The following is a 26,678-nucleotide window of genomic DNA, read 5'->3' as shown; positions in this document are numbered from 1 at the left end:
GTACAGAAATAAATACATAAATAGAGATTTCGTCATCAGAAAACATGTATGATTTGTTTCTAAAAAGAGTTGTTTGGGGAGATTGGCTAAATCGTGCAAACAAATGCAACAAAAGTCACGAGCACTTCTGAACCTGCAAATTCCTTTTCCAGCTCCAACACTGATGGGGCACGCCTCCAATCAGGCAAGCCACGCCCCAGTCGCGGAAAGGCCTCGCGGGACGAGTTTTCCTGCCCGGCCCCGCCCCTCCGGCCTGGCGCCGGCTCCCGCACCGCTACGCGCCTGCGCAGGGTAGGCCGCCCGCGGAAGAGATGAGGGTGCTGCTGCGGTGCTGCTGCGGGCACCTGCCAGTCGGGGGCGGCGCGGGCCGGAGGTCGAACCCACGCTGGCGAGCGCTGGCCAGGCTGAGCGCGTCCCCTGGCTGGGAGGACGGCCAGGGCGCTCGAGTCCGCGAGAAGCCGCCTTGGAGGGTGCTCTTTTTCGGCAATGACCAGTTCGCCCGCGAAACGCTGCGGGCGCTGCACGCCGCCAGGTACCGGGGCCGGGGATTGGGAGGCCCGGGTGTTGAGGGCGCAGCTGTGGAAACTCTGCGGCCGGCCTCGAGGATTTGGGCTTCTTGTCGGGAAAAGCAGATGAGCGGGAGGAGCGTGAGCCCAGATCCCGGCGTCTCGGGCGCCCGGAAGGTGCGCCGCCCCCTTCGGCAGTCCTTGGGCCCGCCTGGTCCCGCCCAGCCGATCTACACGCCCCCGACTCTTAACGCGCTCTGAGCTCTACATGGCACTCCATGGTGTCGAGACCTTGCTGCCTGCTTTACCTGCATCACCTGTCTTGTCCCACCACCTCCCTGCCCCCTTTGCATGGAAACCGTGGCCCAGAGAGGTTAAGAGATTGTCCAAGGTCATCAGCTGAGCAGGCTGGGACTAAGATGGGGTCCGACTTCAAAGACCTCCCCTTTCCACTCGCTCCTACTCCTACTCAATATTATTTGTACCCTCTAATCCTTTGGGCTTCTTACTAGACACAGGCATCTCTCTGCACACGCTTGCCTTACACTTTGACTACCCATCTCCTCCCTGTATACAACCGGATCCAGTTTTCTGGGACTGAAACGAAGACATAGTCCAAAAGCGAACTGCTTTTCCAATGAATAAATTTATAAACCAGAACTCTTAGTTATACATTTAATATTTATTCCGCAGGGGGATCCTACTTCCCCGGCCAGGAATCAAGCCTGGGCTTGATTCAATCAAGCCTAGGAAATTCCCTACATTTAGTATTTCTAAAATTCAACAAATTGTGATTCCTAGCGGGGAGAATTATTTGAGATCTAGCCTGTCCGGAAGGTCCATGGTATGTGGTGGCTGTCCCCACATACACTGCTTTGCCTCCTTTCCCCTAGTCTGCATGTTTTGTTTCCCCATTCCTTGTTTTCCCCATGCACCCCAGACTCAGTTCTGTCATCTCCCTCCATCACGTCTTCCCTGCAAGTACTTCCCAGCAGACCCTCACGTTGACTCCTTCACGAATGCCCTTGTATTCCCGGTCCGCACACTCCGCTCTGTAACACACCCTGACACACTCCCTTCACACGTGCTCCCTTTGGACACTGTCTGTAACGCACTCTCTGCATGCGGCTTTCCTTGTGTGGTCTCCTGCGGCTCTCACTGCATGTGTCCTGATGCTTCTGCTGGTGCTTCACTTGGCGGCCCCAGTACTCCTGCACTTTCTGTTCTGGGCCCTCCTGTCTACTTCTTTTCTCATAACTCCTTAACATTTGATGCAATACCTGCCAAGTAAATGAACAGCCCCTGGCACTGGAATACTATGCAGCAGGTGGTGCTACATACAGTGTCATGGAATGATGCCCATGGGGTGTGTGTGTATGTACATAGAAATATATATATACATACATATATATTTTTAAAATATTGTTTGAATAATGTGGTTATAGTAAAAAAAGAAAATTCAAAAAATTTAGAAGACACACAATGAAAAGTCAGTTCCTTCCTTCTCGTTCTCTTCAGTTCCCAATTCTTCTCTTCAGTTTCTTATTCTAGAAATGTTTGATGCATACATAAGCAAATGTATGCTTAACCATTTTTTTAAAAAAGACTCACATAATATCATACAGTGTTAGAGAAAAAAACAAAATACAGGACAGTATATATAATATTCCAGTTGTGTAAAATGTCTACTGTATGTGTTTCAGTGTGCACAGGAAATTTCTAGAACCGTAACAGTCCAAACAGTAGCCAGTAGCCACTTGCGGCTCTTTGAATTTAAACAATTAAAATTAAATAAATAAACCAAACTTTAGTCTCTCAGTTGCACTAGTTTTAACCTTTACCCTTGAGTGCTTCGTGAATTAATCAGAAAAATGCCTTAGAAATGTATGAAGTAGTTTAACATTCCGTCATTGTCTTAACCCTGTCATATTTTCTTCTAATCTTTCCACCTTAGGGAAAACAAAGAGGAAGAGTTAATTGAGAAGTTGGAGGTGGTCACAGTGCCCTCCCCATCACCAAAAGGACTGCCAGTGAAGCAATATGCTGTCCAGTCTCAGCTTCCAGTGTATGAGTGGCCAGATGTGGGATCTGGAGAATACGATGTTGGCGTGGTAGCATCATTTGGCCGACTTTTGAGTGAGGCTTTTATTCTTAAATTTCCCTAGTAAGTTTTATTTGTAAGGAAATACAGTGCACAGACCTTGGCCTTTGTATATTGGACCTGGTATCTAAAGTGCAGTACAGTGTGACTTGAACTCTAATTCTGCTTGGTTCAGTATTTTCTTATCAAGTACAAGATTTCATTAGTGGCCTGAATTGTTTTGTTTTGTGGCTCAAAACGACACAAGTTTATTGCCTGGTAGTTCTGTAGGTTGGGAGTCTACCTATGGCTCAGGAGGTTAAAATCAGAGTGTTAGCAGGGCTTCATTCTTTTCTGGAATCTCTAGCGGAGAATCCACTCCTTTGCCCCTTCCAGCTTCTAGAGGCCACCAACTTTCTTTGGCCCGTGGTGCCCTTCCTCTATCTTCAAAGCCAGCGATGGAAGATCAAGTCTTTTTCACTTCACATCTCTCCATTCCATTATCACTTTCTGACCTTCAGCTAGGGAAGGTTCCCTGCTTTTAAGAATTCATGTGATTAGATTGGACCCACTGGATAATCCAGGATAATCTCTCTATCTCGAGGTCTTTACCTTAACTGTATCTACAAAATGGGTAAGGTAACATATTCACAGGTTCTGGGGATTAGGACATAAACATCCTTGGAGATCCATTATTCAGCTAACACTGGAGGAGATGCTATGATTGGTTTCATGAGTCAGTAAGCACTGGCTCCAAACACCCCTGAAATCCTCTCTGTGTTCCCATATTTTTAAGATACACTGCACAGTAATTTGATCAGTTCAGTTCAGTCGCTCAGTAATGTCCAACTTTTTGCAACCCCATGGACTGCAGCACACTGGGCTTCCCTGTCCTTCACTGTCTCCCAGAGTTTGCTCAGACTCATGTCTGAGTCAGTGATGCCATCCAACCATCTCATCCTCTGTCGTCCCCTTCTCCTCCCCTCTTCAATCCTTCCTAGCATCAGGGTTTTTTTTTTCCAGTGAGTCAGTTCTTTGCAATACTTTGCATCAGGTGGCCAAGTATTGGAGCTTCAGTTTCAGCATCAGTCCTTCCAATGAATATTCAGGACTGATTTCCTTTAGGATGGACTGGTTGGATCTCCTTTCAGTCCAAGGGACTCTCAAGAGTCTTCTCCAACACCACAGTTCAAAGAAGCATCAATTCTTCAGTGCTCAGCTTTCTTTATGGTCCAGCTGTCACATACATACGTGACTGCTGGAAAAGCCATAGCTTTGACTAGACAGACCTTTGTTGGCAAGGTAATGTCTCTGCTTTTTAATATGCTGTCTAGGTTGGTCATAGCTTTTTTTCCAAGGAGTAGGCATCTTTGAATTTCATGGCTGCAGTCACCATCTGCAGTGATTTTGGAGCTCCCCAAAATAAAGTCTGTCTCTGTTTCCATTGTTTCCCCATCTATTTGCCATGAAGTGATAGGACTGGATATCCTGATCTTCGTTTTTTGAATGTTGAGTTTTAAGCCAACTTTTTCACTCTCCTCTTTCACTTTCATCAAGAGGCTCTTTAGTTCTTCTCTTTCTGCCATGAAGGTGGTGTCTTCTGCTTATCAGCTTATTGATATTTCTCCTGGCAATCTTGATTCCAGTTTGTGCTTCATCCAGCCTGGCATTTCTCATGGTGTACTCTGCATATAAGTTAAATAAGCAGGGTGACAACTATAGCCTTGTCATACTCCTTTCCCGATTTGGAACCAGTCCATTCCATTTCCAGTTCAGTTCAGTTGCTCAGTTGTGTCCATCTCAATTATGAAGTATGCAGTCATTGAGATTTCAATATTTGCACAAAGCCAAATGGCAAAAAAAGCCAAGTCAAATGCACAGCTGAAAATGAAAAACATGCCATAGTAATCTAAATTGTCTTACATGTCAGTTCTCATACTGACATTTCAAGTCACATGGGAAGATTAATTAACATTACTGGCATGAAGTGTTAAAATGTATGATGCCCTTTATCACTGTCTATGGGCTCTCACCCACCCTCATTTAAGTTCTGTATATATGCCGACAGTTCCTAAATTTGTCCCTCCAATTCAGATCTCTGTCTGAACTCGAGGCCCCTGGTACACACTGCCTTCTCTGCAGCTCTGCTGGATGTCTGAGAGGCACCTTACACTTAAGGTATCCTGAACCTTTCACCCCAAAGCCTGATCCTTCCCAAAATCTTCATTTCAGCACATGGCAACTCCAGCCTTCAAGACCCAAAACCTCGGCATTATTGTTAATTCCTTATCTCACACCACACATCCAATTCGTCGGGAAGTTCTGTCAGCTCTGCCTTTGAAATCTGCCTAGAATGACGGCCTCTCATCACTTCTGTGGCCACCACTCTTGGCTCTTGTACTGCATAACCTCCTAAGTGGTCTTCACTTCTGTCTTGGGCCCTCTCAGTCTTTGACCACCCAACACCACACGATCCTTTTAAAGTGTAAGTCAGTCATGTCACTCTGCTCAAAGTTCTCCGGTGGTTTTCCATCTTGCTCATAGTAAAAATCCAGTCCTTTTTTTTTTTTTCTTCCTGTTGGATTCATTATTGCTTATATCCCCAGTACTTAGTGCCAGGACATGAGTTGTACTTAGTAAATATTTGATGGATGAATGAGACTGGGCTGAACAGTGGAATTTAGAATATAGGAGGCTCATATATATAGGGGCTTCCCTGGTGGCTCAGTTGGTAAAGAGTCTGCCTGCAATGCAGGAGACCTGGGTTCAATCCCTGGGTTGGGAAGATCCCCTGGAGAACGGAATGGCTATCCTCTCTAGTATTCTGGCTTGGAGAATTCCATGGAGTATTCCATGTGGTTACAAAGAGTCCGACACAGCTGAGTGACGTTCACTTTCACTTTATATATATATGTGTATATATGTGCGTCTATATATATGGACAGGGAGGCCTGGCGTGCTGTGATTCATGGGGTTGCAAAGAGTCGGACACGACTGAGCGACTGAACTGAACTGAACTGATATATATATACACACACATACTCTCAAGTGCATACTCATGCTGATGGAAACATCATTAAACTAATGGCTGCTGCTGCTGCTGCTGCTAAGTTGCTTCAGTCGTGTCCGACTCTGTGCGACCCCATAGACGGCAGCCCAACAGGCTCCCCCGTCCCTGGGATTCTCCAGGCAAGAACACTGGAGTGGGTTGCCATTTCCTTCTCCAATGCATGAAAGTGAAAAGTAAAAGTGAAGTCGCTCAGTCGTGTCTGACTCTTAGCGACCCCATGGACTGCAGCCCACCAGGCTCCTCCATCCATGGGATTTTCCAGGCAAGAGTACAGGAGTGGGGTGCCATTGCCTTCTCCAAACTAATGGCAGATTAGTAAATTATTAAAATTGCTTATTTATGGGTGAAAAGCGTATTGGGATACACACCAATGGTGAATAAATCATTCAGTGGGGATCTAAGAAGCTTGTTTTAGGAACTCTATATAAAAATTTAGTAAATTGAGGGTAATTATGTAATTTGACTAAAAATATAATTTTACATTGTCCATGAGATGCACAGCTGGTTTGAGTGGTTCTTCTCATATAGTAAGAAAACACATTATATATGTTTATTTAAAAACTCCCAGATGTCACAAGCTGTTGTGGAACATCTTTGGAACAATGAATAGTTCTTGCTCTGTTATTGAGTTTCATGGGTCTCTTATGGCAAGAGAGTGTACTTAGCTCTGACTCCTGCTTTAGTTGGTTTGAGACTAGATTTAACTGTTTTTCAAATTTTCTGGCAACGTTTAATGATGAAAAATAGCATATTAGTTTAGGTAGCAGTAAACTAAGGGGCTTCCCCGGTGGCCCAGCGGTAAAGAATTCGCCTGCAGTGCAGAAGCTGCAGGTTTGATCCCTGGGTCGGGAAGATCCCCTGGAGGAGGGCACAGCAACCCACTCCAGTATTCTTATGTGGAGAATCCCATGGACAGAGGAGCCTGATGGGCTATAGTCCACGGGGTCTCACAGAGTCCGAAACACTGAAGCGATTGAGCCCACATATATGCAGCAGTAAACTAAATGGTGAAAAAGCCCACTTTCACACTAATTTCTGTCTTTTCTAACTCAGCGGCATCTTGAATGTCCATCCCAGTTGCCTTCCGAGGTGGCGTGGTCCAGCCCCTATAATCCACACCATCCTGCATGGAGACACAATTGCTGGAGTAACGATTATGCAAATTAAACCCAGAAGGTAGAGCATATTTTCTTGTCCTGAGACTTTTTGTGAGTTTTGGATGTTGATGTCATTCTGCCTGAGGGAAAGGGGAGGTGGATAAGTGGGTGCTAATCACTAATTTCTCTAACTCCAGGATGCTTTTTTCTTCTGTTTCTTCCTGGTTTGTAACATAAAACATATGTGTTTTAGAATTTACACAGTGTCTCTTTATACTTGTTAATGAAATAATGTTATTAACAGCTGGATTTCTGTAAATGACATTTATAAGTGAAAGATGGATTTTTGCATATTGGTTGTCACAATCTCAGTTTTCTGCTGACCTTGGTTTTTATGGTCAAAATTTTTTTGGAATCTGAAGTAATACGTTGTATACCAATGTGTTATATAATTGTCTTTAATATTTAATTTCTTAAATCATACCTACAATCTAAAAAACAGTTATTTTAAATTGTACCAGGAGAGTATCTTAATACTCTGCCTGTTATCACCTAATGTCTTCAGAGAAAAGAAAAATTCACAAGTTCACAAGTTCACAAGAATAAGTCAATATCTGGGATTTGCTTTAACTTCCAAAAAAAAAAAAAAAGAGGGAAGGGTCAGATGAAACAAGAGTGGTGAAACTTTGGTAGTTCTCAAATCTGAGTGATGGTGTGTATGGGGATTCCTTAGACTCTTCATTCTGTTTTTGGAATGTTTGTAACTTTTCATAATAAGCATTTTACTAAAGCTTATAGGTAAAAAAGAGTTTAACAGACTACAGAGTTACATATTTAAAACAAAATATATTTCTAATAGAAGTTGATAGCCAATATTTGCAGAGCTTGATATAAAATTCAAGACTTGTGGCAATGCAAATACATTTGCACCCACTTGTAATCACTATTGATTATAATTCAGGCAAAACTCCTGTCCTTTGAGGAAGGAGATATTGAAAGGAATGATTATAAATTCCTTAATTATACTTCCTTGGAAAATAAATTCTTTGCTTTGTGCTTTCATTATGTAAATAGAGACTTTCTCATACTATTTATTACTAATGGTAGAATTATTTGTGGTTTTAATTAAATCCCTGATGTGCAACTTTATACTTTTTTCCTTTGGGAAAAAATAAAATCTAAATATAGGCCAGATTTGCTCTCCCTTCTTTCTTTCTTTTTTAATTTTATGGATTTTAATAGTTTACTAAAATGACTGTATTAGAATTTAATTTTGTTAAGCTCAAATATTGACTCCATATATGGCCTATATGACCAGAAAATGGTACTTAAGAGTAAAGCAGATGAAAACACAGAAAATGGTGAAAAGTTAATAGGCTTAAACTCTCTAGTTAATAATAAACTCAAGTGATATTAGTAACATGCTAATGTTGCTCACCCTTCTTTCAAACTCACATTTCTCACTTGCCGATGGCTAACAGTCATATTCATGGCCATGGTTAAACTACTTCCCTGGCAGTCCAGTGGTTAGGGTTCTGCGCTTCCACCACAGGGGGCCCAGGTTCAGTCCCTGGTCAGGGAACTAAGATCCCACAAGTCATACATGTGGCCTAAAAAATAAACAAAAACTATCCTTGTGGTATGTAAACACTCATGTAGATAGACATATTGATCTTAAGAAATAGTCAGTGATCATGTTACTATTTGCTTTTAATTTTCTTGGTAGGTTTGATGTAGGTCCAATCCTCAAACAGGAGACGGTTCCTGTGCCACCCAAGAGCACCTCAAAGGAATTGGAAGCAGTGCTGTCAAGACTGGGTGCCAACATGGTACACAATATCCCCCTGCTTGTTTCCAAAGTGTTTATGATGAAAAGAACACTTTTATGATATATAATTTTAGACTCATTTAAAAAAAATGATTTTTATCCCTGGCTTCCTAAAAATCAGCTTAGAAGTCTTTGAACATTTACACAAAGGAGGTACTTAATCAAGGCTTTTGAATGAAATATGTGATTTTATATGATCTACCGCATTCCATGGAGAGGCTTTTAGACTATTCTTCCAGTTTCACTCTTAGTCTCAGGGACATACCATTCATCCCTGTCAAACTGGACCAGGAGCATTTCCTAAGTGAGTCACAGCTTTCCTCCCACTTTTGTACCTATGTTCCAGTCGTCTGCATCCATGTATTTTGGAATTCTGCTGACCCCCTTGCTGTAAATGAACTCTGGGACTTTTTCATTCAATCTGTCTGAGTAACTGCTTAATGACCCAATTAGTGATTTTCATCTGAACTAAACTTTCTGTAGAGGAAAACGTTCTCCCCTGGTTTATAGATGGTGCTTTCCATTCTAGGCACTCCCCTCGGAAATGCTGTTATGGTAGTGTCTGTCATTTATGGAGCACTGGCTTGTGTGCCAAGGACTGTATTAGATACTGTTGTTGTATACTATTATAGATGCTCTTATGTCCTTTTTTTTTTTTTACCTTTCCAACAAACCTTTTTCAACTGTTTTATAGATGATGACCTTGAAGGTCACAGACACGTGAAACAGTTTTTCCACAGAGACACAGCTAGTAGGCAGTGGAACTGGGATTTGATCCAGAACTCTGTGACTCCAGAGTACACTCTGTTTAAATCTCCACAGCTTTCCTTCATATAGAGTGGGAGTGTGGTTAGCTGAGCTCAGGCTGTTCTAATGGCCAGTCAGGGCTCAGCATTCTCAGAAAGGAAATCGGTGGCCTGTAGCCTGCAGAGAAGCAAGAGCTCCACTGAGACCCCACCAAGTAGATGGCTCGTCACGGCTTAAGCCGATTTATTGCCTGACCCCAATTTCATGGTACTGAGTTGTAATGTATTTCTGTTTTTGTTCTTTTCATCTTGAATATATTTCTCTCTCTTTTTTTTAAAGCTTATTTCAGTTTTGAAAAATTTGCCTGAAAGTTTGAATAATGGAAGACAGCAGCCAGCCGAGGGGGTGACACATGGTAAGTGCAGATGGCCCAGACTCTTACATCTTTCCTGAGGTTTTGCTTGTTGTGATTGGCATCTGAGCCCTCTGACTTCCTCACTGTACATTTCCCTTAATTTGACTAAGATCGAGTGACCACTGGCAGGTCTGTTTCCAGAGAATGATCGGTAAGGGATCTTTCTCCCTCTTCATATGTAGCCTTCAGTTCAGTTCAGTCTCTCAGTGTCCGACTCTTTGCGACCCCATGGACTGCAGCACGCCAGGCCTCCCTGTCCATCACCAACTCCCAGAGTTGACCCAAACTCATGTCCATTGAGTCGGTGATGCCATCCAGCCATCTCATCGTCTGTTGTCCCCTTCTCCTCCTGCCCCCAATCCCTCCCAGCATCAGAGTCTTTTCCAATGAGTCAACTCTTCGCATGAGGCGGCCAAAGTATTGGAGTTTCAGCTATAGTATCAGTCCTTCCAATGAACACCCAGGACTGATCTCCTTTAGGATGGACTGGTTGGATCTCCTTGCAGTCCAAGGGACTCTCAAGAGTCTTCTCCAACACCACAGTTCAAAAGCATCAGTTCTTCAGTGCTCAGCTTTCTTCATAGTCCAACTCTCACATCCATACACGACCACTGGAAAAACCATAGCCTTGACTAGATGGACCTTTGTTGGCAAAGTAATGTCTCTGCTTTTGAATATGCTATCTAGGTTGGTCATAACTTTCCTTCCAAGGAGTAAGCGTCTTTTAATTTCATGGCTGCAGTCACCATTTGCAGTGATTTTGGAGCCCCCCAAAATAAAGTCTGACACTGTTTCCACTGTTTCCGCATCTATTTGCCATGAAGTGATGGGACCAGATGCCATGATCTTAGTTTTCTGAATGTTGAGCTTTAAGCCAACTTTTTCACTCTCCTCTTTCACTCTCATCAAGAGGCTTTTTAGTTCCTCTTCACTTTCTGCCATTAGGGCAGTGTCATCTGCATATCTGAGGTTATTGATATTTCTCCCGGCAATCTTGATTCCAGCTTGTGCTTCTTCCAGCCCAGCGTTTCTCATGATGTACTTTGCATAGAAGTTAAATAAGCAGGGTGACAATATACAGCCCTGACGTACTCCTTTTCCTATTTGGAACCAGTCTGTTGTTCCATGTCCAGTTGTAACTGTTGCTTCCTGACCTGCATATAGGTTTCTCAAGAGGCAGGTCATGTGGTCTGGTATTCCTGTTTCTTTCAGAATTTTCCACAGTTTCTTGTGATCCACACAGTCAAAGGCTTTGGTATAGTCAATAAAGCAGAAATAGATGTTTTTCTGGAACTCTCTTGCTTTTTCGATGATCCAGCAGATGTTGGCAATTTGATCTCTGGTTCCTCTACCTTTTTTAAAACCAGCTTGAACATCTGGAAGTTTATAGTTCACGTATTGCTGAAGCCTGGCTTGGAGAATTTTAGGCATTACTTTACTAGCGTGTGAGATGAGTGCAATTGTGTAGTAGTTTGAGCATTCTTTGGCATTGCCTTTCTTTGGGATTGGAATGAAAACTGACCTTTTCCAGTCCTGTGGCCACTGCTGAGTTTTCCAAATTTGCTGGCATATTGAGTACAGCACTTTCATAGCATTATCTTTCAGGATTTGAAATAGCTCAACTGGAATTCCATCACCTTCACTAGCTTTGTTCGTAGTGATGCTTTCTAAGGCCCACTTGACTTCACATTCCAGGATGTCTGGCTCTAGATCATACCATTGTGATTATCTGGGTTGTGAAGATCTTTTTTGTACAGTTCTTCTGTGTATTCTTGCCACCTCTTCTTAATATCTTCTGCTTCTGTTAGGTCCATACCATTTCTGTCCTTTATCGAGCCCATCTTTGCATGAAGTGTTCCCTTGGTATCTCTAATTTTCTTGAAGAGATCTCTAGTCTTTCCCACTCTGTTGTTTTCCTCTATTTCTTTGCATTGATCGCTGAGGAAGGCTTTCTTATCTCTTCTTGCTGTTCTTTGGAACTCTGCATTCAGATGCTTATATCTTTCCTTTCTCCTTTGCTTTTCACTTCTCTTCTTTTCACAGCTATTTGTAAGGGCTCCCCATACAGCCATTTTGCTTTTTTGCATTTCTTTTCCATGGGGATGATCTTGATCCCTGTCTCCTGTACAATGTCATGAACCTCAGTCCATAGTTCATCAGGCACTCTATCAGATCTAGTCCCTTAAATCTATTTTTCACTTCCACTGTATAATCATAAGGGATTTGATTTAGATCATACTTGAATGGTCTAGTGGTTTTCCCTACTTTCTTCAATTTCAGTCTGAATTTGGCAATAAGGATTTCAGGATCTGAGCCACAGTCAGCTCCCGGTCTTGTTTTTGCTGACTGTATAGGGCTTCTCCATCTTTGGCTGCAAAGAATATAATCAGTCTGATTTCACTGTTGACCATCTGCTGATGTCCATGTGTAGAGTCTTCTCTTGTGTTGTTGGAAGAGGGTGTTTGCTATGACCAGTGTGTTCTCTTGGCAAAACTCCATTAGCCTTTGTCCTGCTTCATTCCATACTCCAAGGCCAAATTTGCCTGTTACCCCAGGTGTTTCTTGACTTTCTACTTTTGCATTCCAGTCCCCTATAATGAAAAGGACATGTTTTTTGGGTGTTAGTTCTAAAAGGTCTTGTAGATCTTCATAGAACCGTTCAACTTCAGCTTCTTCAGCGTTACTGGTTGCCTTATGAAAGATTAAAACAATTTCTTCTATTCTTTTTATTGAAAAGTACTAAACACAAAGGTAAGTTGAAAGACAGTGAATACCTGTTTAACCCAGAGTCAACAATTACTAATGTTTGTTCACCTTGTAAAGTCTCTGTCTCTCGTCATATTTTCTTTATATATATGTGTATATGTTTATATAGTATATATATTTTAATTTCTGCTATACCATTTGGGGTCTTCCCAGGTGGCACTGGTGGTAAAGAACCTGCCTGCCAAAGTAGGAGAAGTGAAAAAACATGGGTTCGATCCCTGGGTTGGGAAGATCCCCTGGAGGAGGGTATGGCAACCCACTCCAGTATTCTTGCCTGAAGAGCCCCATGGACAGAGGAGCCTGGTTGGCTGTGGTCCATAGGGTCACGAAGAGTTGGACATGACTGAAGCGACTTAGCACATACCATTTGGAAGTATGCATTATAACTTTTCATCCCTCAATATTTTAACATACATCTCCTAGGAAAAGTGAACATAGCCAATCCATATTTAAATTTTTCTGTCTAAAAACATTTTATAGCTGTATTTTTTTCAGACTAGGATCCAGTTACGGTGAGTTGTGTGTCTCTTTAGTTTCTTTAGAGTAATTCCTCCACTGCTTTTTTTCTATGTCATTAACTTTTTGAAGAGACCAGGCCAGTTGTCTGTTTCCTTTCAGGATTTAGTTCAGTGTTTAGTTTTTCTAGCCCTGAAAGTTCCTGTAAATCAGAAGTTCTCAACACTTGATTAGATTCAGGCTTAAAGTTATGGAAAGAGAATTTCATAGATGATACTGTGTTCCAGTGATATTTGTTTCAGTTTGTTTTTAACCTTGTGTTGCTTTTTATTTTAACTTGTGATTTAATTTTATTTCTTGAATATGTGAGACATTTTCATGACTCAGAATTTAAAACTGTTTGGAGGATGTACTTGGGGAAGTCTCTGGAATTGAACATGACTGAGCACATACATGCACGTGGGGAAGTCTCTGCCTCTGTCGCTGCAGTTGTAGCGTGTCGAATACTAGGTTGCATCAAAGCTAGTGAAGCTAAGTTTGATCACTTGGTTGAGATGGTGACCACCAGATCTTTCTACTGTAAAGCCATGTTTCTCCCTTTGCAAATGACAGGTAATCTGTGGGGTAATACTTTGATAACCGTGCAGATATCTGGTTTCCTAGAGGCTCAGCAGTAAAGAATCTGCCTACAGTGCAGGAGATGCAGAGACACGGGTTCGATCCCTGGGTCAGGAAGATCCCCTGGAGGAGAAAATGGTAAACCACTCCTGTATTCTTGCCTGGAAAATTCTGTGGACAGAGGAGCTTGGCAGGCTGCAGTACATGGGGTTGCAACAAGTTGAACGTGAATGAGCAACTAAACAGCAACAACCTTTCACAATTTCAGCAGGGACTGATGCGCCTTCCTTCAATGAATTATTTCAATGAAAACCAAAATGGTTATTTTCCAGTTCCTTTTATATTTAATGGTTGGCATTATTCTGTAAAGAGCTTTTCCTCATTAATTGGGGGTGAATTTTAATTCATCCTAGAAGGGCAGAATAATTTCTTAATTCTTTGTGTAATTATCAATTTTTAAAATAGGGAGTTGGCACCATAATCACCTTCAGTTATGATGGCAAGTGAATTTTTGTATCATTTGATTTATGGATTTTTATTTATTGTGTTTTATAGTTAATCACATTCCTAATGCTTTGTGCTGCTCAAGCTGTCCCAAATTTGGCCAATGGTAGCCTCGTAAAGTTGGCTCCTGCATCCTTTTGATAACTCCCCACCCTCAAAATAGTTTTTGAGTGCTTCCTTGTTTTTTCACAAGATGCCCCAGGCTCACCTTATAAATTCTGTGCCCCATGTTGGAATCAGCCATCTCTCCCTTGTTCATTTTAGCTGGGGAGCAGTATTTAGAAGCCATCTGATACCATGATGTGTTCCAAAATGAGGTATCAGAAAAGGCTAGGTGTTATATATTTTTTAAGATATTTGAGTTGATACTGTTTCTAATTCAAATTTTAAAGTACAGGATTTTTCTTGTATTTTCTCTTACACACAAAAAAACTTTTAAAATCAATTCTGTACCATTTTTTATTTGCTGTGCATAAAATAATTTCAAAATTGCAACAACAATATTACTGTGAAAAATTTAAGTACTAAGTAAGAGTTAAGATCTACAATTTTTTTTTTTTTCCGTCCTTAAAATATATCCTTCTAAAGTATATAGTCAGAGTACTGGGTTCAAAACTTACTGGAGATAATTATTTTTTCCATGTGGCTTTGTTATCTAGGTTGATATTAGATTATTTAGTTAAGTTTCTTTGTTTCAGTTTGGTTTTATTTTTCAGGGTTGCCTTTTTCCTTTTTACAACTAAATCTTAGTTTTGAATATTTGAAACATTTACATGATTCAGAGTTAAAAGCACTTGGAAAGGTTACACAGAGAAGTCTTCCATCCCATTCCTATCTCCTTGGATCCTGTTTCTCTCCCTCTAGAACTGTTAGTTTCTGATTTAGCCTGTTAGTTGTTTCCTTTATAAAAATAAGCAAAAACACATACTTTAAAACTGATTTTTTTTCTTTTTTATTCCACAAAGGATGGCTTAAAATATACACTCTTCTGATTCTTTCTTTTTTTCACTTTATAGTGTATGCTGGTGATCATCTATCAATAAGAAGTTTTCGTGTTTTTTATGGCAGTATAGTTCTCATTTGTTTGGAAAAATTATAGTGTAATCAACAGGCCCCCTTATTGGTGGACATTTGGATTATTTTTAATCATTTACTATTTCCAGTAATGCTACTATGAATAACTTTATGCATAGTTACCTCCTAATCTAAGAGATAAGAAATTGTGTCTTGGAGTAGTTTTAATTCACATTACTCCTTGAGTAAGGTTGAGGAACTTTTCGTGTTTAAGGACTATTTGCATTTTTTTTTTTTTCTGAGAAGAGTCTATTATATCTTTTGCCATTTTTCAATCCAATTTTTGGTTTCTTTTGTCTCAGTTTTTAGGAGTACTTTGTGTAATAGATAGAAATAAATCTATATAATAGATACAAAGTACTCCTAAATATAATTTAAATATAAGTAACACATATATATATAATACTTATATGTAAATACTTATATTTATTAAATAGATACATCTCTCATTCAATATATGTAAATATAAAATACTATGATATAAATTGCAAATACCTTGTTTGTCATTTGTCTCCTGGCTTTATTTGTGGCATTTCTTTTTGTCTTACAAAAGTTTTTTATGTAGTCACATTTATCATTCTTTAATTGCTTCTGGACTTTGAATCATAAAAGAACTTTTTCTGTTCCTACGTTATAAAGAAATTTACCCATGCTTTCTTCTGTGCTTAGTCACTCGGTTGGGTCCAACTCTTTGCCACCCCATGGACTGTAGCCTGCCAGGTTCATCTGTCCATGGGGATTCTCCAGATAAGAATACTGGAGTGGGTTGCCATGCTTTCCTCCAGGGAATCTTCCCAACCCAGGGAATGTTTTCTTCTAGTACTTTTATTTATTATGTATATACGTGTATGTATATATATATACACATATGTATGTGTATATATGTGGAAAATGTAAAACATACAGAAGTTGAGAAAATAATATGATGAATTTTCTATCATTCAGATCATTCTCTCTGTCATTCTGTATCAATAATTACCAATTTATGGTCATTGACCTGATACTCATTCTTGCCATTGGTTTTCTCTCACAGCCCCTAAGATTTCTGCTGCTACCAGCTGTATAAAATGGGAGGAACAAACTTCAGAGCAGATATTCAGACTTTATCGTGCTGTTGGAAATATAGTAAGTTGGAAGTCAAATTGCAGTTTTACCTAATTGTGTGTGTATATGTGTGTGTGTGTTGTAATTCACTTTTAAAGTATTTTTATTTAGGAATAAATCTCATAAACACAACCTAAGGATCCTGAAATTCATTTTTTCATTTAATTAAGTATTTTATTTTTGACTGCATGGGCTTCTCATCGCAGTGGCTTCTCTCGTTGTAGAGCTTGGGCTCTAGGTGCACGGACTAAAGTAGTTGAAGCATGTGAGCTTGGTAGTTGCGGCTTGCAGGCTCAGCTGCTCCTCAGCGTGTGGGATCTTCTTGGACCGGGGACGGAACCTGTGTCCCCTGCATTGGCAGGCAGATTTTTAATCACTGGACTACCAGGGAGGTCCCTGAAATTAATTTCTAAATGAACTTTTTCTTCATCTCAAACTGAAACTCTATAACCATTAAATAACAACTCCCCATTCTACCCATCCCGCCATCCCTGGTAATCACTATTCCACTTTCTGTTTGTGAATATGCCTATCATGCTGCTGCTGCTGCTGCTAAGTCGCTTCAGTCATGTCCATAGTCGTGTCCGTGCTGTCTTTGTGACCCCATAGATGGCAGCCCACCAGGCTCCCCCATCCCTGGGATTCTCCAGGCAAGAACAGTGGAGTGGGTTGCCATTTCCTTCTCCAGTGCATGAAAGTGAAAAGTGAAAGTGAAGTCGCTCAGTCGTGTCCAACTCTTCGCAACCCCATGGACTGCAGCCTACCAGGCTCCTCCATCCATGGGATTTTCCAGGCAAGAGTACTGGAGTGGGGTGCCATTGCGTTCTCCGATGCCTATCATAGGCACCTCATATAAGTAGAATCATACAATATGTGTCCGTTTGTGCCTGGCTTATCTCACTTAGCATAATGTTTTCATTATGTTGTTTCATTCATGTTGTACCATGTATCAAAATGTCATTCTTTTTAGGGCTGAATAACATTCCATTGTATATATATGTAGCACATTTTGTTTATCCATTCGTCTCTTGATGGCCATTTGTTTCCACGTTTTAGCTAATGTGAATAATGCAGGTATGAATGTGGATGTACAAATATCTGTTTGAGTCCCTATTTTAATTCTTTTGTATATCCGACATTCATTTTTTAATAGAATCTTTTTTAACTTTTTTATTTTTTAGTTTATTTTTTGGCTTCACTGAGTCTTTGTTGCTGTGCATGGGCTTTCTTACTTGAGGCGAACAGGGTCTCCTCTCTAGTTGAGGCTTCTCATTGTGGTGGCTTCTCTTGTTGCATGGCACAGGCTCTAGGGCACGTGGGCTTCAGGAGTTGCTACATTCAGGCTCAGTAGTCCCAGGTCCTGGGCTCTGGAGAGTGGGCTCCATAGTTACGGGGCATGGGGCTAGTTGCCCTGGAGCGTGTGGGATCTTCCTGGACCAGGGATTGAACCTGTGTCTCCTGCATTGGCAAGCAGATTCTCAACCACTGGACCACCAGGGAAGTCCCAAGTTTGGGGTTTTTAATGGACTACTTTTGTTGGTTAAAATGGAGAACTCCTTTGAATATCTGTAACATGCCCAGTTCTTCAGTGAGGATTACAACCTTATGTTATGGGTATTATCCCATTTTAAGTTGACAAATTGAGGCTTAAAGTAGATGCTCAATGAATGGCTATTGAATGTTGCTGACGGTCACATTGTTAGTGAGAGTCAGGTTTTGAACTGAAGTCAGATCTGCCTGACTTCAAACCCTGTACTTTTCCCGCTGTAATAGAATGGCATTAGGGAAAGGAACATTGACTTTAGAACCAGACAGAGCTGGATTCCAGCTTCTCTCTGCTACTTCCTAGCTTTGTAGACTTGAGAAAGTTATTTAACTTCTGAGATTGAGTTAGTTCATTTGAAAATTAGAATGACATATTGTATATAAAGCATCTAGTACAGTATCTGATACCTACTATTATTCATTCATTAAAAAAAAAATTTATTGAAATCCTATTATGTGCCAGGCATTGTTCTAGGTGTTAGAGGTGATGTGGGAAAGCAAAAACAAATAAGCAAATAAATAAGGATAATATCAGATAGTGTGATAAGCTCTTCAGTGAAAATTAATGGAAGATAATGTGATAGATTCACTGGTGGCTATTTTAGATTGGATATCTGTTTGGGGAAGGCCACTCTGAACTGACATTTAAGCTGAGGTCTGAAAAACAATAAGGAGAAAGTCATGCCCAGATCAGGAAAAGAGCGTTCCAGGCAGAGGGAGCAGCTAATACAAAACTCAAGTAAGCTAAATCAGATAAAGATTTACCAAAAAAGAAAACTACAGATCAATAGCCCTTATTAACATAGAGGCAAAAATCCTTAATAGAATTAACCAACTGAGTCAAACAACATATAGAAAAGGATTATACACCTTGGTTACGTGCAATGTAGCCCAGGAATACAAGGTCGGTTCAGCATAGAAAAATCAACGTAATACACCGTATTAATAGAGTAAAGGACAAAAACCGCATAACTGTCTGCGTAGATATAGAAAAGGCATTTGAAAAATCCAATGTCTTTTCATGATAAAAATATTCAACAGACTAAGAATAAATAGGAACTTCCTCAAACTGGTAAAGAATATCTACCAAAAAAAAAAAAACAACCCAAAGTCAACATCATATTTAATGGCAGAAGATTGAAATTGTTCCCTCTAAGATCAGGAACAAGATAAAGATCTCCACTCTCACTGCTTTTTAAAAAATTTTTGTTTTTAATTGGAGGATAATTGCTTTACAGTGTTGTGTTGATTTCTGCCTTACAACAACTCACCACTTGTATTCAATATTGTACTGGAGGTTATAGCCAGAGTAATTAGACAAGAAAAAAAAGGAACAATGTAAAACTATGTCTATAATATTATATATAGAAAATTATAAAGACTCTGCCCTCCAACGGAGAAGGCAATGGCAACCCACTCCAGTACTTTTGCCTGGAAAGTCCCATGGACGGAGGAGCCTGGTAGGCTGCAGTCCATGGGGTTGCTGGGAGTCGGACACCTGAGTGTGACTTCACTTTTCACTTTCATGCATTGGAGAAGGAAATGGCAACCCACTCCAGTGTTCTTGCCTGGAGAATCCCAGGGACGGGGGAGCCTGGTGGGCTGCTGTCTATGGGGTTGCACAGAGTCGGACACGACCGAAGTGACTTAGCAGCAGCAGCAGCAGCAAACAACCCCCCTCCAAAACAAATAGAGCTAATAAACAGCAAGGAATTCCTAAGTAAATGGAAAGACCTCTGTGTTTGCGAATAAGAAGATTTAATATTGTTAAGATGGCACTGTTGCCCAAATTGATCTACAAACTCAACACATTTCCTATAGAAATCCTACTTGACTTCTTTGCAAAAATGGACAAGTTTATCCTAAAACTCATATGGAATCCCAAGAGGTCCAGAATAGACAGAAAATCTTGAAAAAGAACAAAATTGAAGGACTAATAGTTCCTGATTTTACAACTTACTACAAAGCTACAAAAATCAAGGCAATGTGATACTGAAAAAGATAGACATAAAGCTCAATTGGATAGAATTGAGAGTCTAGAAATAAACCCATACATATATGGTCACATGATTTGTGATAAGGATTCCAAGACAATTTGATGGAGAAAGAATAGTCTTTTTACCACATGGTGCTTGGACAACTGGATATTCAGAATAAAATGGATTTGGATCCCTACCTCACACTACATATAAAAATGAGCTCAGTATGGATCAGAAACCTAAATGTAAGAGCTAAAACTATGAAAACTCTTAGAAGAAGATATATTAGTATATCTTCATGACCTTGAAGTATGCAGTGGTTCTTAGATATAATGCCTGAAGAATAAGCAACAAACTAAAAACAGAGAAATTGGATTTCAAAATTTAAAAGAACACTAACAAGAAAATGAAAAGACAACCTACATAATAAAAGAAAATATGTGCAAATCATATATCTGATGAGAGTCTAGTAACCAGTATATATAAAGAACAAAGAACTCTCATAGCAAAAAGGTTAAGATTATTAGCAAAGATCTAATAACATGATAAGAAAATCAGCAAAGGATTTACATAGACATTTATCCTAAGAAAATATATAATTGGCCACTAAGCATATAAAGAGATAGTCAATGTCATTAGTCATTAGGGAAATGCAAATCAAAACTATACTGAGACACCACTTCACACTTACTAGAATTGCTGTAATTTAAAAAAAACAAACAAACATAATCAGGGTTGATGAGGACGTGGAGAAATTTGGAACCCTCATTCATTGTTGGTGGAAACGTAAAATGGGGCAGCTGCTTTAGAGAACAGTTTGACAGCTCCCCCAAAAGTTAAAACAGTTAAACACTACATAATAATGCTTATCTTCTGCAATTGACCTTTCCTCCCTATAACAGAAGGAATGCTTATCTTGCAACCAGAAAGTGAAATTTGATTCCTAGAGCTGCTGTGTATTAATGAAGAACAAGATTCTTAACTTCTCTGAGCTTCTGCATTTTACCTGTAAAATGAGATTAATGAGCAGGTCCACAGCTGTCAAGATGAAAGGAGATAAACTGTCAATTTAAATCCATGCCAACGTATGATTTTGACAGTAATGATAGTGAACACAGAAATGACTGTATTCTTACTATCCCTTTCCTTTCTGTAGTGCTCTGATGCTAAGGTGAAGATGAGCTTTACCTCCCCAAGAACAAGTACTGTATATTCTAATTCTGTACTTATATTGTATTTGTAGCCCTCTGTAAATATAAACGATTTTCAGTCAGTAAACGTGTGTCAGAAGTCTTTATAGAGTTCTTTGAAAGAGAAAAGGTTACACACATGAAAATCATTTCATGACTTACTGGAAGCTGGTGAAAGAAGAATCAGTCAGCAAATTATAGAAGAGGATATTATACCAAAATATGACATAGATAAAGTTGTGAATACTTTTCTTCAAATGTGTTTAATTCTCTGATTTAACCATTCACATCTTTGAAACAACCTATCTTATTCTGAAAGTTAAATGTCCTGTTGAGGTGGCCATGAAAAGAGCCCTGAGCTGAGAATGAGAAAATGTAGATTCTGGTCCTTGGCTCTGCCATTAACCAACTGTGTCTAAACGGGGGGAAACGGGTGCATTTCTCTGGGCCCCACTTTCCTTATCTATGAAATAGAGGACTGAACTGCAGTCTGCAAATTAGTTTATTTACTTCAGAAATTAGAAAGAACTTATTTTCCTGGTGTATGTTAATTTCTGTTAGCCTATTTAAATCAAAGTCTAATAAAAGTAGCATCTCACTGTGGGGAAAGGCAAGATGGATTATCCAATATATAGTGTTGGGATGGCTGGTTAGCCAAAAGAAAGGGAGCCTTCAAGTCTCATCTTTTAAAATCAGAATAAAATCTAAATGGATCAAAATGAAACCAAAAAGAACTGGGAAAAAGCATAGTTGGATAATTTTGTAATATTTGATAAATGTGGATAGGCCTTTTTAAGCATGATATGTACCAATGAAGTCATGAGAGAAAAGGCTAATAAATACAACTTAATAAAATAAAAAACTTATGCATGGGAAAAATTACCCAATATTAACAGTCAACAAACTAGAAAAATATTCATAATACATCTGAGAACTAAAGAGCTAATTTCCTAAAAATATAAAAGTGTTTCATGAATTAATGAGATGAACAACTCAGTTTTTTTTTTAATGAGCAAAGGGCATAAACAGGCCTAAGAAATAAAATGTGCAAGTGCACGTAGATATGCACTACTCCTTAGGCTCATTAATCATAAACAGAAGTAGACTGTCATTTTTTTCTCTTATGAAGATTGTTTAACAGTAAAATGTTGATGTTTTTTAAGTGGTCCACTTAAAAAAACAGCTATTGGGACTTCCCTGGTGGTCCAGTGGGAGCCCTGGGCTCAAACCCTGCTTGGGGAACTAGCTCCCACATGCCGCAACTAAGAGTTCATATGCTACAACTACAGACCCAGTGCAGCCAAATGAATAAATCTATTAAACAACAACAACAGACTATTCTCCAGAAATATAAAAGTCCTCAAAGATATATATGCCAGGCTACTTATCACATTTGAAGTTTTTTTGTAATTTTGTAATATGTTATGAAATGTCTATCATAAAGGCATTGGTTGCATAAATTATGGTACATTTTATAAAATGGAATATTGTCCAGCAGATAAAAGAGTGAAATAGATAAGTGTGTACTGATGAAAATTTGTCCAGTTTATGGTTAAGTAGAAAAAAAAAATCCTTGTCAAACACTATGTTTTAGATTTTTGTGATAATTATATGTGTAGAAAAAATACAAGGACATACACATCAGGCTACTAACGGTGGTTACCTCTCGGGATGGGAGGTAACCTCTGGGCCTCACTTTCCTTGTCTATGAATGTGAGGACTGAACTGCAGTCAGTCCTTGAAAAACCCGATGAGACTGAACTGCTCATCATTTATGTTACTTAGTGCCATTTGCAGCCTGGATTTAGTGAAAAAAATTTTTTTTCCTGTGATAAAAGTTTTATAAGCAAAAATTTACCACCAGTTTTGCCAGCACTGCATTTTCACTGTTTTTCTTTTGTCTTGTAGGATGACTGGATTGGTGTTCGATCAGTGATGCTTAAGAAAATTATTCATTTTCTAATTTTTTAACATTAATGGTTGTAATGCTTGCATTTTTATAATGAGCATGATTTTTAACTAGAAATATTAATAAAGATATACACTGATTAAAAATGGTGTTTAATTTTAAGATCTTGTAAATCCCTAGGGCTGATGCAGAGGGTCATGTTATGTTCTGTTTCATAAGGTTTAGAGACTGAGTTCCCAGTTCCACTGTAATTGGGAGAGAAGTCAGGCCAGATTAACACAAAATAATAATTGAAAAGTGTTGGGGATTGAGTGTTTTTTTTAATTCTTCTTTCATTTTATTTGCAGATTCCGTTGCAGACACTCTGGATGGATAATACCATTAAACTTCTGGATTTGGTAGAAGTTGATAATTCAATCCTCAGTGGTACTTACTTTTGAATAGCTGTCATGGAAAATGTTTTCAGTATAGTCCATTTGAAAATGTGTCTCTTTTACCATGAGTCACATTTACTAAAAATAAGGATTCTTTCAGTTTGTTTCAGCTCAGTAATTGTAATACTTTACATTCATTTGTAATGTTATTCTTTGCAGTGTCCATTCACATGTATTTCCTCTCTTAACCATTGTAAGAAACTGAGAAGTAGATACCAGTGTTACTATCCCACATTAAGCTCTGTGATTTCCTCTCTTAAGGTTTTCAGGGAATGCAGAATGATTAGGTTAATTTCATTCTGATGAATATCATAATGAAAATCTCTGGGCAGCTCGGTGAGAATCTTAGGCCAGGGTGGAGCATTTCATGATCTGGTCCATTCAGAGGCCCGTTCGTGTCCTCCCATCCTGGTAGACTGAAGGAATGTGAGCCACAGAGGGAGCTGGTGTAGTTCAGAGGGTGTCAGAGTTACCCAGGGATCTAGGAATTGGGATTTGTTTGGTCATGGATAGAGGGCCCAGCTTAGATCCTAAGTTTCCTTGTATATCTCTCCACTGCAAACTAGTTATTTCACCCAAATGGTCAAAACTTCTAGGTTCAACATTTTAGGTTGATCTCCGGGACACTGAGTAAAGGACTAATAGCTGCTTATGTGTATGGAAAGGTTCCCATTGGGTTCAAGATACACACAGAGCACCATGATTCTCTTGTAAGCTTTGGGTTACAGTCAGGGCATCAGCAGATATGTGCTCTCCAGTATTAGTACTGTCTTGCAGAATGTTTCCTTTGATTTTTAAGAAGCACTATGAAGTTGTCTAATTATTTATTCTCTCTCTCATATCCCTGTTTTCCTCCTTCTCTTTCTTTAGATTCAAAATTAACAGGACAAGCTGTTATTCCAGGATCAGTAATATACCACAAACAGTCACAAATACTGCTGGTTTGTTGCAAGGTACACTTTTCCTTTAGTTTCACGTTATTACGCTTCTTTTGAGTTTATAGTTTATATCATTTGTCATTTTTGGTTAGGTCATCACTTAACTAACCGACTGTCCATCAGATTGTGATGAAGTTTTACCAAGGTGTTACTATTGCTCAGACAATGAAAAATGATTCAGTAACTGTGTTGTTGTTCAGTTGCTAAGTCATGTCCAACTCTTTTGCGACCCCATGGACTAGAGCCTGCCAGGCTCCTCTGTCCATGGGATTTCCCAGGCAAGAATACTGGAGTGGGGTGCCATTTCCTTCTCCAGGGGATCTTCCCAACCCAGGGATGGAACAGCATCTCCTGCATTGGCAGGTGGATTCTTTACCACTGAGCCACCAGGAAAGCCCATCATTTATGTTATTAGTGCCATTTGCAGCCTGGATGTTGAAAGATTTGTTTGTTTGTTTTTTGTGTGTGTGTTAAAAGTTTTATAAGTCAAAATTTACCACCAGTTTTGCCAGCACTGCATTTTCACTGTTTGCTTTTGCCCTTTAGGATGACTGGATTGGTGTTCGATCAGTGATGCTCAAGAAAACACTAACAGCTACTGACTTCTACAATGGATATTTGCACCCCTGGTACCAGAAAAATTCCCAAGCTCAACCAAGCCAATGCAGATTTCAGACTCTCAGACTTCCACCAAAGAAGAAGCAGAAAAAAAAAATTGTTGCTATGCAATAGTGCACCAAGTACTTTGGAAGAAGATGGACAAGAACCTACTATATACTTGTAATTTGTTAGAAGCCTTATTTACAAGGAATTATCTTGACTTTCAAAGAATTTGATGCCGTTGAAAGGGAAGATTATTGTCAAAAAGGTGAATTACCTCACTTTGCATTTTCCGTCTAACAGTTAAAAATAGCTTTTTCTGTTTGAATAAAAAGAGAAGTTTTAAATTAAATTTTTATTTATAATATCAGACTCATCAGACTGTATCTTTACCTGACAGTGAGTACAACTAACTGGTATGTGTATATACTGAAGAGAGTTTCTTTTAAAAAAGTGCATCTATTAAATTTTTAAAATCATATGTCCCCTCTGACCATGTTAGCATTTCAGCAGTATTCAGTCTACATTTCGGATTTTTAACAGGGAGTAAAGTCAGATCTTTACATTTATCTACCATCTAGTTCCTACCAACTCATTAACATTCATAATATGTTATAATCTCTGTAAATTCACATTTTACACCTAGATTTCCTTAAAGTAGGAATATAGTAACATTCTTCAACATGCTTGTGCAGTAAAAGTTGTTGATCAGCTGGCCTGTACAGACTCATCTTCTCTGTGTCCAGGAGAGTCAGGCACTTCTCTGGAGGAAGGGAGGTGAGGTGGCCAGCTGTTGAATTTTTTTAAGCCTTTATATTATCAGCTTTTCCTGCCTAGATTATATCAGTTAAAATTCTTCTGCAGTCATTAATTCAGCAACACTTATTGATAGCATGATCAGATAATTGGTCATCTCTATTAGGACATGTTTATAACTAAAAGGATACCCGGATGACAGGTATCAACAGGACTCTCCAAAGCAAACCAGGTTGTGTAAACATTGTAGTTTTTAAAGAGTTTTTCAAAAACGTGAACCATTTTTAAAGTTTTTATTGAATTTGTTATAGTATTGCTTCTGTGTTACGTTTTGGTTTTTTTGGCCACGAGGCATGTGGGATCTTAGCTCTCCAATCAGGGATTGAACCCATGCTTCCTGCATTGGAAGGTGAAGTCCTAACCACTAGACTGACAGAGAAGTCCTTAAACATCCTCTTTATTGAACACTTGCAGTGTAAGCTAGATTTTATGCTGATTACTGGAGACTAAGAGATTAAATATATGTTTAATCTATTGGGGACACAAGCATAAGCAAATAGAATACTGTTTAAATGCCATAATGGAGATATTGTGGAAGCACTAAGTCTCCCCTCAAGGGAGTCGGTGGAGGCAAAGCTGAATCTGAGCTTCCGAATGATGAGTTCATTACGCAGACAAAGACCTGGAAGAACATTCTACTGTGTGCAGAGGAACAGAGACATAAAGAGAACACTATCTTACAGGGGGTTTGGGAACGTTCTTAAGCTGAGTGATGGGAACACGATTGCCTTTTATTATCATTCTTTATAAATTTGCTATGCACACTCTTAAGTGTATGAGCTAGTTATAGTTACATATGTGTGTATATAGCTGGCTGGGAGAGAGCTAATGGTGGATCATGGAAGAGAAACAAACGGCATGTTAAACAAATGGCAGGAAGAAAGTGTTTTAAAGGAACTGGAAGAATTGATACAAGTGGAGTAGAGTGATGGAGATGAGACTGGAGAAACCAGATCATGGAGGACTTGAAGACCATGAGAATCTGGACCTTTGTCTTGTATG

General features: G+C 39.5%; 1 protein-coding gene across 1 annotated transcript; it reads left to right on the top strand.

The window, feature by feature from the left end:
• Positions 1–300: 300 nt before the first annotated feature.
• Positions 301–25,223, top strand: MTFMT (mitochondrial methionyl-tRNA formyltransferase). The gene is made up of 9 exons (NM_001166523.3): positions 301–532; positions 2,461–2,670; positions 6,710–6,832; positions 8,480–8,582; positions 9,668–9,743; positions 16,195–16,286; positions 23,236–23,314; positions 24,193–24,275; positions 24,807–25,223. Exons 1-9 carry the CDS (start codon positions 312–314, stop codon positions 24,990–24,992), a joined length of 1,173 nt encoding a protein of 390 aa, NP_001159995.1. The 5' UTR covers positions 301–311; the 3' UTR covers positions 24,993–25,223.
• The last annotated feature ends 1,455 nt before the right edge of the window (positions 25,224–26,678 follow it).

The sequence above is a fragment of the Bos taurus genome, chromosome 10, assembly GCF_002263795.3.
Source record: "Bos taurus isolate L1 Dominette 01449 registration number 42190680 breed Hereford chromosome 10, ARS-UCD2.0, whole genome shotgun sequence".
Taxonomy (NCBI): domain Eukaryota; kingdom Metazoa; phylum Chordata; class Mammalia; order Artiodactyla; family Bovidae; genus Bos; species Bos taurus.
The sequence above is the reverse complement of the archived record's forward strand: the minus strand, read 5'-3'. Positions and strand labels throughout refer to the sequence as shown.

Bases quoted from the DNA above. Each gene is read 5' to 3' on its own strand.
- MTFMT (NM_001166523.3), top strand. From the start codon at position 312: ATGAGGGTGCTGCTGCGGTGCTGCTGCGGGCACCTGCCAGTCGGGGGC. The intron at 533-2,460 runs GTACCGGGGCCG...TTTCCACCTTAG, and splicing joins CGGGCGCTGCACGCCGCCAG to GGAAAACAAAGAGGAAGAGT. The intron at 8,583-9,667 runs GTACACAATATC...TTTTTTTTAAAG, and splicing joins CAAGACTGGGTGCCAACATG to CTTATTTCAGTTTTGAAAAA.